Raw genomic sequence first — 13,214 nt, 5'->3', positions numbered from 1 at the left:
ATCCAACTCCAGCATTTGGGAGAATAATTGTAAAGTGTTCAGATAAACTGAAACTGGGGGAAAAATGGTTTGAGCTCGGCTTCAAAGCATTCACTAGGCTGTTTTACAGGACAAGCATATTAGACTCAACCATAGGGAGCAAAGACTATGGAATATTCAAGTTCACTTGAATATGTTCAAAGTGGAACTTGGTTTCACTAACAATCCTTCTTTCCCCTGCTAAATATTGTCCTTTTTCTTGGTGATAATATCCTTGGAATTTTTCATCTTATGTCTTGTCACTGGTTTCTAACTTCAGGCTTCTAGAAGAGAACTGATAGTACTTTATTTATCCTTCAAGAACAGTGCACTTACTACAAATCATGAACTACTAATATTTACCACTTATAGTTCATTTAGACTCCTCATTTAGAAGATTTGGGTACTTAGAGCACCTTCTGGTTAGCATATTCAGTGGAGTCTGTGGCCCCATTCAGTGTCAGCTGATGAAGCAGGATTTTCAAATTGAAATATGAGACCTCTGTAGTTTTAACTTAATTGCAGCTACTGTTAGTACTGTTGTCAGAATGCAGGCTTGTATTTCTGTGTTTTTGATGTTACTCAGTGTAATGGGTCTTGTTTTCTCGTAGGCATGATGAAAGCAAGATCAGGAAAGCTTATTTCAGGCTGGCACAAAAATACCACCCAGACAAGAATCCAGAAGGCAGAGTATGTACAACACAAATTTATGGTGCTCGTAAAGGGGGGACAAATTCAGCTGTTATGTCTATTAAGAATTCTGAAATGGCCATTTAAATTTTCTTTCTCCCTTTTAAAAGCTATGCCCTAGATGAATAGTAGAATATGGATTAATACTACAGATGAGTAATTTAACTGATGTCGATCAAGGAATATAAGGATTTCTATAGTAAACTGACATAATCAGGTCAGACCCACATCTCAAAGCATCTGGTTTAGAGAGTTACATAGGACCTAAATAAGCTATTTGTTCCCTTTCAAAGACAGACTGCATCCTCTGCCCATTCTTACAATCACTTAAATTGTTCTTAGTACTTCTGTCATAGTGGAATTTACTTAGTTTTAGTCTCTTGCCAGTGGTGGAGTCTAGGAAATAAAAGAAAACTGATCTGTGAACCAGTGTTCTTAAGGTTATTCGTAGTACTTTCTGAAGCGTAATACGGTAATAAACTAGCATTGTGGCGAATAGCCTGGAATGCTGTATATTACCCACATCTAAACTGATGCTGCAACTTTTAAGACTATTCCTCTTTATTTGCAGGATATGTTTGAAAAAGTTAATAAAGCATATGAATTTCTATGCACAAAGTCAGCCAAGGTGATAGATGGGCCAGATCCAGAAAACATAATTTTGATATTGAAAACTCAAAGCATTCTCTTCAACAGGCATAAGGAAGGTAAGCATGGTGTCTCAGAAGGATGTTTTATCTTCACTTCTTCAGTGACCATTGCGGTCAGTTTTAATCTCCTCTGTTCCTGAGTCTGTGTTCTGGCTTGCTGTCAACCAGATCTGGTTTCTGGCTTGCCACAGCATTATATAGCTATGGTAAAGAGCTTCAAAATAGCAGTTTTAGTTCCATGAAACAAATTCATCTGCTGTAGAACTTAATCCAAAAGCATGACTAACTTTTTGAAATGCTCAGCACCAGTGCTAATCAGTCTGAATCTTCTTCCATATTTAGCTTAGACTTACAATTCTGTCTGTGCAGAAAAGTCCTCATGAGTACTCAGTCACCCAGATGGTAGATTCTGGATATAAATGAGATTACACTCATGTGGCTATTGAAAATGAGATAACACTGGTCAGAATTTCTGCAAGATTAGAGTTCACTGGTGAGTGTACTGCAACACTACCTCTTTCACAGCCCAGCTGGGGAAGAGGGATAGCTAGAGTACCCTAACCCTGGGCTCTAACTACAGTCCCTAGCTGGCAGCTGCCAGCAAGTCCAAGTGTTGCAGAGTCAACAGTGTTTTGCTACGTAGGTGTTACATTCTAATGGTAAACTAAGAACCTCATATGCAATCATAGTTCTGTCAGTTGTGATGTTAGTGTAGACTTACATAGTTTGGCTCATGATCGGCTCCATACTTAATGATGAAATTGTTCTTTAGCACTGCTGAACCTGAAAGGGATGAAAAAATTATTATATTTAAAACACGATTGCTGTGTCAAACTGGAAAAGGTTCTTATAGGGTTATTTTAGACAATCCTCGCCTAAGACAAAGCTATACTTGTGTTTGTCTGGAGACAGACAAGCATCATTTGGAAGGCCCTGAGCCTGGGGCCTTGCGGAGCTGGAGATAAGTCTTTTTAATCTTAAATGAGCTCTTTCTATGAAGCTCTGTCAGCTTCTAGCATGAACAGTCTTATGTGACAAGGAGTCAGATTGTATGGACTGCTCAGTCATGGTCCCGTATTCTTTGACTCCTAGTCCTTGTATATCTGATATATCTTCCACTGATAATTATGTGGTGGTTTAATTTGCTTAGATGCTGCATGTATGTGAACTTTGATTTTTTCCTCTTTCAGAGTTGAAACCTTATAAGTATGCAGGTTATCCTATGCTGATCAAGACTATTACCATTGAAACATCAGATGACCTTCTGTTTTCCAAAGAATCTCCTCTGTTGCCTGCTGCTACAGAACTTGCTTTCCATACTGTCAATTGTTCAGCATTAAATGCAGAAGAGCTGAGAAGGGAAAGTGGAATTGAGGTAAATGGAAAGAAACTTACTGAAATGAATTTTTTTAGCCTAACTTTTCTACAGCTAAAAATCCTAGATACTCAATGCCTAGGATATGGGATGCAGTTGAGAATCACTTTTGGTCATGTTGAGACACTTGTCCATTCTTACCGTCTCTTTCTGGATGCAGTAGAAGCATGTTGCAGAGTACACCCTTTTCTGGACCTAGGCATGTCTGTTTGAACTGTGGATAAGCAAACTACATACAATGTTTCTCTACTTTACAAAACTCTGTTGAGAGCTTCTGCATTCTGTATGTGAAAGAATAGCTCAAGTGACTTGCTCGCTTTTATCTATCAACTCTAAAGCACCAAATGCTAGTACCAGCACTTGCAAGGAATTTTGCTCCTGCAAACCCTTTGAGCAAGCAGCAGATTTTGTCAAATGTTTCCCTTCAGCCATAAAACATTAGCTGATAAAACCACTTTTAATTTCTGCTAGCCTCTATCAATTTCTGTTGTGACTGAACTTATGCGTCATCTAATCCTCACAGGTATTGCAAGAAGCATTTAATCGTTGTGTAGCAGTCTTGACTCGTTCTAGTAAACCAGATGATATGTCTGTACAGGTAAGTTGCAGCAACTTTAACTAATTGTATCAGCTTCTCAGAAGATCATATATATAATATGATAATAAATATACAACTGTATAATATAAAATATTGATATAATGTTATATATATATTTAAGAAATAGGATTGTAATTATGTGTTTCTCCTCCACTTGCAACCATAAAATAATGCTTCTTGTAGGTATGTGGATATATTAGTAAGTGTTACAGTGTAGCTGCTCAGTTTGAGGAGTGCAGAGAGAAGATTACAGAAATGCCTAACATCATTAAGGACCTCTGTAGACTACTGTATTATGGCAAGGTAAGAGCTCCCTTCCTTTGCCTAAATGGCTATTTAACTGTTAAATGTTTAGGGGAATGTTATGTTTTTAAGGGAGATAAGACAATTGCAGAGACTGATCAAACCCTTCCGTAAGGTTGCAGCTAATCATTATGGGATACAAAACTCCTCTGCCTTGTTCTAAACACTTGTGTTTGAATCCATATAGTGGATTTAAAATGCAATCACTATAAAGATTCAGCTACTTTTGCCTAGCCAATCGGTTTACTGTACTAAGTCAGCATATAAAAGTACTTGAGCTAGATCTCATGTAAGTAGATAAACTCCTAAATCAGCATAAACTCTGGGAACAGTATTCAAGAAGTTCTGGTGCCTTTTAACTCTTTAGAACTTAACCTATGTTGTATAGATGCTGAATTTTATCTGAATTAAGAAAGGAAAGCTTGTCTTGAACTTTTCATATGGGCATATGAAAACAGAAAAATATAGAAAAAGACTATAGGAAAGAAGAGACTATAAAACCAGATTATACTAATTGACAGTGGGTGTTTCTGTTCTTAAGTATCTGCAAAACACATGTATTGCCATAAAAAGCTCACCTGGAATTTCTGCCACCTTCTTGAATTTGTTTTTCCACCAATTGATCAATGCTCCTTTCTATTCATATAAACTGTTCAAATAATCTTCCTTTGAAGGATGCCGCCTAATTAGCCATGTTTCTTGGCAACCAGCCACTTCAATTGCAGATGTTGTTCTGTCTACTTCAGTTTTCATCTCTGTGATGCTTAGAATTAGCAAGTTCTTGGCTTTAAGTCTTTGGTAAGGAAGCCAGTCAGCTTTCTTCGGTTGTAAGTACTAAGGCAAACTTTTTTCTTCCTTCAGAACATACCACGAGTAGCTTCTCTGGGAGTGGAGTGTGTTAGCTCCTTTGCGTTGGATTACTGGCTACAAACGCACTTGTTCCAAGCTGGAGTTCTCTGGTACTTACTGGGTTACCTCTTCAACTATGACTATACGCTGGAAGAGAGCGGCATTCAGAAAAGTGAAGATTCAAATCACCAGGTAATGTTAACAAGGCGCATGCTTTCAGAAACCAACAGTTGTTGCTTGCCATCTCTTATTATCAAAATAAGTATATTAAAACACTTGTTAGAATCATTGAATTACATGAAGAGTAACGTTAACAGAGCAGTTTTGGAACGAGATTTCTGTGTAGTAGTGTAAATACTGTTGTTTGGGTTTTGTGGGGTTTTTTGTTCATTGAGTTTTTTAGAGTAGCCCATGTTTTGAGTTCAAATGTTAAAGCTGTCAAAACCTGTAGTTTCTAACAGACTCAATGCAAAAGATTTCTATCTACAGTGACCAGTAAAAAAGTATATTTGTGCTATCAGAAGGAAAAGTCCTTTTCTCTTGAGGCTCAACTGAAGGGGTTGTCTAGTGATACTATGAAGTTATCTATAATGTCTGCTTTAGGACTGTATTGTCCTTTTGCCCCATGGCTTTGTAAGTGGCTTCACACTTACATTTCCTTTAAATGGTGACCCTCTTAGTATGGCATTTCTTCCCTAGGTACTTCATGAGATGAGCTTTGACCAGTCTATAGTAGTTATTAACTCTTGTGTCGCTGTCATAAAAGGCTCATTATGCTGATATTTGATTGGTCTAGCAGGAACCATTGTCTGGTCAGAAGCTGTTATGCTAAATAGCTTCTGTAGCATTCAGTTCATCTTGATGCCCCAGTTTTTCCTACTTATCAGTGTTCATGTCTAACTGCATTTATTCAGCCCACAACACAGTGATTGTATTGTGCAGTTCTGCAGCACCTAGTGTTTTATGAGACATCATGCATAATTAGTGATAGAGATAAATAGGGTATACCAGTTCTGTTCATTCTGGTGCAGAAGTGTTGGACAACTCTTTCTACCTAGTCTAATATTTCTTCAACAAGCTCTAGCTTTTAGAACTGTCTGTTATTTTTCAGGAGGTAGCAAATAGCCTTGCTAAGCTCAGTCTCCTGGCCTTGAGCCGCCTTGGAGGGTATCTCTCTGGAGAACAAGCTACACCTGAAAACCCAACAATCAGGAAAAGCTTGGCTGGAATGTTGACACCCTATATTGCAAGGAAGCTCGCTGTGGTCAGCCCTACTGAGGTAAGCATCTGTTGGCCAAAACTTTCTCTAGTGATTTATGGAAGGAGTACCTGGCCGCTTCTAAAACACTGAACTTTCTTAGACCAACCTGATACAGAGAACAGCAGTGCAATTTTTCTTTGCAGTTGGAGTTAACTGCAAGGAATAGAAACTGCTTCAGCCTCAAACACTACGGATGGGAACAGTACCCTATAGAATAATATTTGCAAAACAATTATGGGAGCAAAGTAGTTGAGGTAATTGTTGAAGGCTTAAGGATATAATGACAATGGAGAGCAAAGGCTAAACTACTCTCTTTAATGGTGCCAAGGAAGTCCTCTGCAAAGTGATGCTGCAGATAGTTGCTGTTCACTGTTTAAAAAAATAGGAGAATCTGAAGTAAGTGTGGCTCAAAGCAGAATGAAGAAAAGTTAAAATATAGATTGTACTGTACCAAATAACTCACGCATACTGTTTTTCCAGTATGTGGAAAACTTGACACTTTAAACCTGCTTATGAAGTCGGTCTGGTCACTAATGAGACTGAATTAACTTATATCATTAAACACACTGATTACTGTGCATAATAATCCAGAACTAAGTTGTAAACGTGTTACACCATGTAAATTCCTTATTTCTTAGACTCTGAAGATGCTTAACAGCAATACAGAGAACCCCTACTTGATCTGGAACAATGGGACAAGAGCTGAATTACTTGAGTTTTTGGAATCTCAACAAGAAAGCATGATTAAGAGAGTAAGATACTCTTTACTTGAAATCCCATTACTATTTTTTTAACTAGTTTGTGTTTTGGTACAGCTGCTTGTAATACAGTGGTATAGTTAATACAAGTATCTGTTATTTTCTACTCCTAAGTCACTTTCTTCATTCAGTAGTCTTTAAACAAAAAAACCTAAGAGTTTGCTTGTTTATTTCTTGTAATGTTTTAGCCTGAGCTTCTGATTTTTGCTAAAGCGTTAAGTTTTCTGTTTAAGTATTGTCTATTTCATAATTGGGTTATAGCTTTATACTTTCTACAAGGTTATTTTCTGTCTGAGCTTGTGCTGCTTATCTCTGCGTAAAGGGTGACTGTGACAAGAGCTATGGATCTGACTTTGTCTTCAGTGACCATGCAAAGGAACTTATTGTGGGAGAGATTTTTGTTAGAGTCTACAATGAGGTCCCTACCTTCCAACTAGAGGTGAGATGTAGCTAAAACTTTCCTATTGAAACCAGTATTTGGAATGTTGCTTTTTCCTCTCTGTCTGTCAGTGCAAACAGAATGGAGAAAATACAAAATCTTATGGAAATTTCCTTCAACATGATCAGCGTGTTATGGGATATCTCTTCAGAGTAGAATAAATTAAAAAGAACAATGAGTTTGTTATAAGACATGCTGCTTCAGATGGCTTAATGCCATTTCTTTACAAGCTTGCACTGCAGGCGCTCAGGTTTATTCAGTAATTCCAGGAGGTAGTGATTCTGCCTAGTGGCTTTGCTGTCCACCTATACGTATGGACAATAATACATCTTAAGAATGCTGTTGCAGTAGTGGCAGCTTTCTAAGGGTTTGTTTAGAGATAAATAGGGTTAATATGCTTCAGATGTTAGTGATCTAAGTAGAAAAGTGTTTCCTGTCTGGAAGAAAGGTACGTGTCAAATGTAGGAAAAGTTATTTGGATACACTTTCTTCTGGTGTGAATACCATTGCATCATACAGCTAAAAATGTTCTCGTCTCTAATTTAAAGCTTCCTAAAGCATTTGCTGCAAGCCTTTTGGATTACATAGGCTCACAAGCACAATACCTTCATACGCTAATGGCAATAACGCAGACTGGGAAAGTAGAGTCCAATCAACACGGAGATCGTTTACGGAGAGTTGAAATGGCCCTGGAGGCTCTGAGAAATGTGATAAAACACAACCCAGGTAGGATTAAAAATTAACTCCCTGGTAAGCTTTCTTGTAGACAACCTTAAAAAATGCAGACTGCTGCAGTCTTTATCTTCCAGTGGGAAGGAAGGTTGTTTTGCTGACTAACAGACTTCAGCACTGTTGATAAGCCACACAGGCCTGCTTCCCCCTGCCCCTTCGAGAACATTATCAGTAGATGTATTAAAGTTTTGTGTGAAATCCAAGCCTTTTCAAGTTTCTTCTCTGAAACATTGGATTTTAACTCAAATTCTAGCCTGCTGTTGCCAGGAAGACTTAAACCTCTTGGATGAAACTTTCTGTAATTGTTCAAAGAACTTTAGCTGACTTTTAAACTTCCTTGCATCAGATGAGCAAAAAAGAACTCTCTTGAGCTGAGTCCTGCATACTAATAAACATCTAAAAACGTGTCAGGGCCTTACTCTAAAGCAGGAGGAGAAGATGCTCTTGAGAGTGGGTAGCAAAGACTTATGAGCAGGTATCAATGTACAGACCGAAAAAGCCTGAGACACGCGATTATAATGTTTTCCTACTCTGTTATATGTTAGTTCTAAAAGCAACTCGTGGTGTTATCATGGCTTCTAATAATAGGTGGTTAGGTTGTTCTCAGACTGGATTATCTGCATTTGGGAATTATTACCCTGAAGGCAGCTGTTGCTGCTGCAGATAGCAACCCTACTCTGAGCTGGGAGAATCAGAAAGGGCACGTGTATTTGCAGACAAGAAGTACTGATAACCAATGATAAATACAATAACTGAACTTGCTTAGTTGTCTTGTAACTAGATAGGCCAAGAACTAGCTCAGTTACTTGCCTTAGTGGGAGGAAGTATCTTCTCTTTTTGAAACATTAACCTGGGACTTTGTGGAAGCTAGATTAATAGTCGGGACTTCATAATTTTCTAATTCTGTAGCAGGTGCTGCTCTATAGGAGCTGTTGTAACTACTGTGGCAGACTACGTACAGACACGTAGCCTTTAACAGACTTCTGTATAGTGAAGTGGGGGCTTGGGATGGCCTTCAGTGGATGCTTTGGTTAACATGAAGAGAATAACTTATTTGGTCTCTTGCAGGTTCTGAGTGTGAATGCATAGGTCACTTTAAGTTGATATTCTCCCTTCTGCGTGTTCATGGAGCTGGCCAGGTGCAGCAGCTGGCTCTGGAGGTAAAAAAACCCAAACCAACGAACCAACCAAAAAGACCCCCAAACCCTTCTGTCTAGATGCTGTACGTAATCAGCATAAACAAACCTGATTGTGTAACTGTTAAAGCAGCACCTAAAAAGTAGCAAGACTGGGGTTCCAAGGTGCCAGTTCCTCCTGTGAGGAACGAGTGATAGCTTCTTGCCTGTGCCTTTGCTCCTTTCTTCCCTGAGGTGACAAGACAATTTGATGGCAGGAATGAACATTGTAAATACTAGCTATTATGGCCAGTGAGGTGACTGACTTCATCATACATTGCATTTTCTGGACCATGTCTTAACAGCTGGAATATAATCAAGTGTTGCTTCTGATCTTTTACAGGTAGTGAACATAGTAACAAGTAACCAAGAATGTGTTAACAACATTGCTGAGGCAATGGTTCTTGCGAACTTACTGGCACTCCTGCATTCCTTACCTTCAAGTATGTACCATATAATGCTTAGCCTTGCAAGGCACAGGGTTTCCAACTCAGAAATTAATTAGAATGCAGCTGGCTGAGCTTACTACTGAGTTTTAGGTTAAGACAGCATTTCAGTGGGGATGATTAAAAAAAAAATGTTCTGTGTAACCTGTTTGTCTTAAATGTGTCAGCTGAAACTTTTGAATTGCGTAGTATTTCACTGACTAATTCTTTTAGGGAGTTTAGGTAGGAAACATCTAGTTAATCAGCTATGCTGTACTAGAACATGTGATTGATTTGTCATGCCTTAACTAACTGAATTTAGCCAGAAATCCCTAAGCTTGCAATTGCATATGTACCTCTAACTAGCTCTTCCCATAAGTTTTATTGCCGTTTTGATTCAGCTTTCTGTTAAGATCAATTTAGTTCATCTTTGATTAGTTTATATGGCACAAATTCTTAATGTGTTTTGTATTGACAGGTCGGCAGCTCGTCCTTGAAACTTTGTATGCTTTGACATCTAGCACAAAAATAATTAAAGAGGCCATGGCAAAAGGTACAGTACTACATTGGAAGCAAACGTTTCTGCAACACTGGACTTAAAGTAAATACAGTGGCTAAATCTTATTCTTCCCTTCAGAACAATTGGTGTGGAATTGGTGCACTCGTGCTACTTGTGACCAGAAAAAAATTTGAGTGTTTTTCTGTCTCTTTGTGCAGGTGCTTTAATCTACTTACTAGATATGTTTTGCAACTCAACTCATCCACAGGTCCGAGCCCAAACAGCAGAGCTCTTTGCCAAAATGACTGCAGATAAGCTGGTGGGTCCAAAGGTAAGAATCTTAACAGCTCTTGTTGGAACTCTTAGCTTGATATTACCAACCTCTCTGTAATGATGGAACAAAAAAACCACCTCTTCTGTGACTGAAACGTTGATGTGAAGAGCAATCTGGCTTTTCCAAAGTGGTTAACTCTTAATCTGTGAGCAGACTTCTAGAAGGAGTTGTATTTATTGTAACTACTATAAGCAGCTTTGTTTCCATTTGCAATGACCTTAACGTTAGATACCTAGATTTCAGAGCTATCGTTGGCAATTGCTACTTAAAATGATAGCACTATTTTATTTGGTGATATTGTGTTCTAGCAGTTGGTGCCATAGAACTACAAATAATGAGGCTTCCTGGAGTTCGTTCTTTTTCTGTCAGTTTGGTTTATGGTATACTAAATATCAATTCTGTTCATCCTTTTTAGGTTAGAATTACGCTAATGAAATTTTTACCTGGAGTCTTCATGGATGCCATGAGGGACAACCCTGAAGCTGCTGTTCATATCTTTGAGGGAACTCATGAAAATCCTGAGTTAATTTGGAATGATAACTCCAGGGAGAGAGTATCAACAACAGTTCGAGAAATGATGCTTGAGTATGTGGAGGCCTACTGGCTAATTATTTCCTTGACTGAGGCACTCTTAGTGGCAGTAAACCAGAGTTGCTACAGAATTGTTGGACAGGGCTCTCCCTGTGAAAAGTAGAATCCTTGCAAGCCAGACTTTACTGAAGAGACTTGTTCACTGTGTATTTTACCTGTAACTCAGAGATGCAAGTGTGGTTTTTTGCACAATCCAGGTATTTGCTCGCTGCTAGAAGATGGGAGGGGGCTACAATGAGGAGAAAATGGGGGTTAGAAACTGGAACTACTTCACAGTGACAGAGGGAGACTGAGGTGTCAAGGAGGGAAGACGACTGCTTCTTTTACTGCTTGTTAAAACTTACTTTCTTTTTAAAGGCACTTTAAACTTCAGAGGGACAACCCTGACACTAACTGGAAGGTAAAAGTATCCTGTTTCTGCTTTGGGTGTGTCCAGGGAGAATATAAACCAGCTGATACTGTATTAATGTATGTAACTCTGACAGGCTTTCTTCTTAAAGTACCAACAGGAACTTGCTGCTGTGCTAACATAACTGTTTTCGTATTGAATTGAGGCTTTCATTACTACTTGTACCTTGAAATCAGACGCTTTATGGGCAGTGGTTTTGCCAGTAATACTCTGACTTTCGTGACAGTTCAGTCACTCTAAAACTTACCAGAGGTCGGCAACAAAGGAGAATACCCATTTGCTGGGAAAAGTCCTATGACTTATTACATTGCTGTCATAAACACACTCTTGGTAAACGTTTAGGAATGTTAGTAAGCTATATTGTCCTGAGCCATTCCATCACATCAGGTCAATCAGTGAGATGTTTCAGTCTCTGTAGTATTTCCCAATGTCTGTGAAAAGCCAGGCTTGACTTGTTCCCAACAGTGGTCTAGTTTGACATTAAACCAACTTCTAAACATATAGGATGGCTATTTTGATGCAGGTGTAAACTGGAAGCTTTCCTAGGTTAATGGTGCGAAACCTTCCCCTGAGGTGTGCAAGAAAGAAAGGAAAGGGCTGTTTTATCAGCCTTGTTGCTGGTACTTTTCTTGAAGTAGTTGTTACCACTAGCATAGTTGTAGACTCAAGTTACATGTGTTCTTTGAAAGAGAAGTCCACTCTAGTAGTACTGCCTGCACTGTTCTTTCTACTCTCACTTCTTACCTCATGTTTCTTCAAGATGAAGTGTGTGTTGATCTGGCACAGCTCCGTTTTGGAGAGCACAGTTAGTTCAGTGGCCTTGCCACTTAGTCGTGATGTTAAAGAAACAATTACAGCTCTCACAAATACCCTTGCCAATAACTCCCTCTACTTTACAATTCAACAGCTGCCCGAAGACTTTGCTGTGGTATATGGTGAGGCAGAAGGTGAACTTTCAGTGGGGGGAGTCTTCCTAAGGATTTTTATTGCCCAGCCGGCCTGGGTTTTACGGAAACCAAGAGAATTTCTCATTGCACTGTTGGAAAAGTTTACTGAACTACTGGAGAAAAATAACCCCCATGTAAGATGATTTTTCTGATTCTGCTCTTTGAATTTGTTTAGCAGGCTTAAGCTGCCAGTCTCTTAGTATCTGGTTAAGTTAGATTCTCACACTTTCTTCCCAACATGAATGATATTTTTTGTCTGCTTTCTGACTCTCTGTAAAAGCATGTAGATACGTTTAGGCAACTTCTGAACATGAATCAGTGCTTTTAAAGTCCCTGAAGCCACAGAACTAGATTCAGTAAGTCTCAGAGGCTTATTTTGTGGTAGAGATGAGGCTTAACAAATGAAGTGTCTTTAATTATTCCATGACTGACCAATGTAAGAAAATGGCACTTGTTTGGCACTGCCCTGAAAATTTTCAGCTCTTGACACTTCTGGTGTCCTTCTGCAACACTAACTTCCCGCTCTGGTGTAAATTATGTGACCTGTACAAGGCTGCCACCTAACAACTAGTGTAACGCGGTAGAACTAATGTGTTACAGTTTGAATGAGAACAATGTTTAAGTCATATCTTAATGATATTACCAATAACTGATTTTTAAACAGTGTTCAGACAGATTCTGGGTTAGACTTGCAGGGAGGCAACTAACTTTTACATTGAGTAAAACGGACATCTTTGGAACAAGGATGTGAGGGCAGTTTGTGTAGGCATGGAGAATACAGCAAGTGTGGTGAGTGCTGCTGCACAGGCTGCAGAACCCGTTAAGGCATTCAGGTGGTCAGCCTAAACATCTGTGCTGTCATGCTTCCACCGAGCAAGTTGGCACGTGTGCTGCTGTGCATGCAGAGGCTGCAGCCAGACGCTGGCTTCTCTAGGTACTGGAAACAGAGCTTAGAAACTTCTGTGTGATCTGTCTCCATGAAACTAGTGGCTGTCTGCCACTATAGAACAATATGATCAGGTCCAAAACTTCCTGTTTTAACACCTTCAGAGCCAAGTGACATGATAAAAGCATTAAGGAAAAAATCTATAATGCAGAGCAAGTGAGAAATTTACTGTTACGGTGATACGTAAGGCTTTACTGAGTTACGTTTTCTGTTGG

The 13,214-nt window shown here is 39.0% G+C and overlaps 1 protein-coding gene across 2 annotated transcripts in view; it reads left to right on the top strand.

Annotated features, from left to right (window-relative positions):
- DNAJC13 (DnaJ heat shock protein family (Hsp40) member C13) overlaps positions 1-13,214 on the top strand; it is a 55,122-nt gene that overhangs the window by 35,678 nt on the left and 6,230 nt on the right. For both annotated transcript variants that reach the window (XM_064444128.1, XM_064444127.1), the window contains 17 exons: positions 630-708; positions 1,280-1,415; positions 2,549-2,733; positions 3,257-3,331; positions 3,515-3,634; positions 4,496-4,675; positions 5,595-5,762; positions 6,383-6,496; positions 6,825-6,941; positions 7,490-7,667; positions 8,742-8,833; positions 9,192-9,291; positions 9,752-9,826; positions 9,991-10,103; positions 10,522-10,691; positions 11,055-11,097; positions 12,014-12,187. In XM_064444128.1, the coding sequence (XP_064300198.1) occupies positions 630-708; positions 1,280-1,415; positions 2,549-2,733; positions 3,257-3,331; positions 3,515-3,634; positions 4,496-4,675; positions 5,595-5,762; positions 6,383-6,496; positions 6,825-6,941; positions 7,490-7,667; positions 8,742-8,833; positions 9,192-9,291; positions 9,752-9,826; positions 9,991-10,103; positions 10,522-10,691; positions 11,055-11,097; positions 12,014-12,187 (2,119 nt within the window). The remainder of the gene's footprint in view (positions 1-629; positions 709-1,279; positions 1,416-2,548; positions 2,734-3,256; positions 3,332-3,514; positions 3,635-4,495; positions 4,676-5,594; positions 5,763-6,382; positions 6,497-6,824; positions 6,942-7,489; positions 7,668-8,741; positions 8,834-9,191; positions 9,292-9,751; positions 9,827-9,990; positions 10,104-10,521; positions 10,692-11,054; positions 11,098-12,013; positions 12,188-13,214) is intronic.

Source organism: Phalacrocorax carbo, chromosome 2, assembly GCF_963921805.1.
Source record: "Phalacrocorax carbo chromosome 2, bPhaCar2.1, whole genome shotgun sequence".
Classification (NCBI taxonomy): domain Eukaryota; kingdom Metazoa; phylum Chordata; class Aves; order Suliformes; family Phalacrocoracidae; genus Phalacrocorax; species Phalacrocorax carbo.
This window is presented reverse-complemented; position numbering and strand designations above follow the sequence as displayed.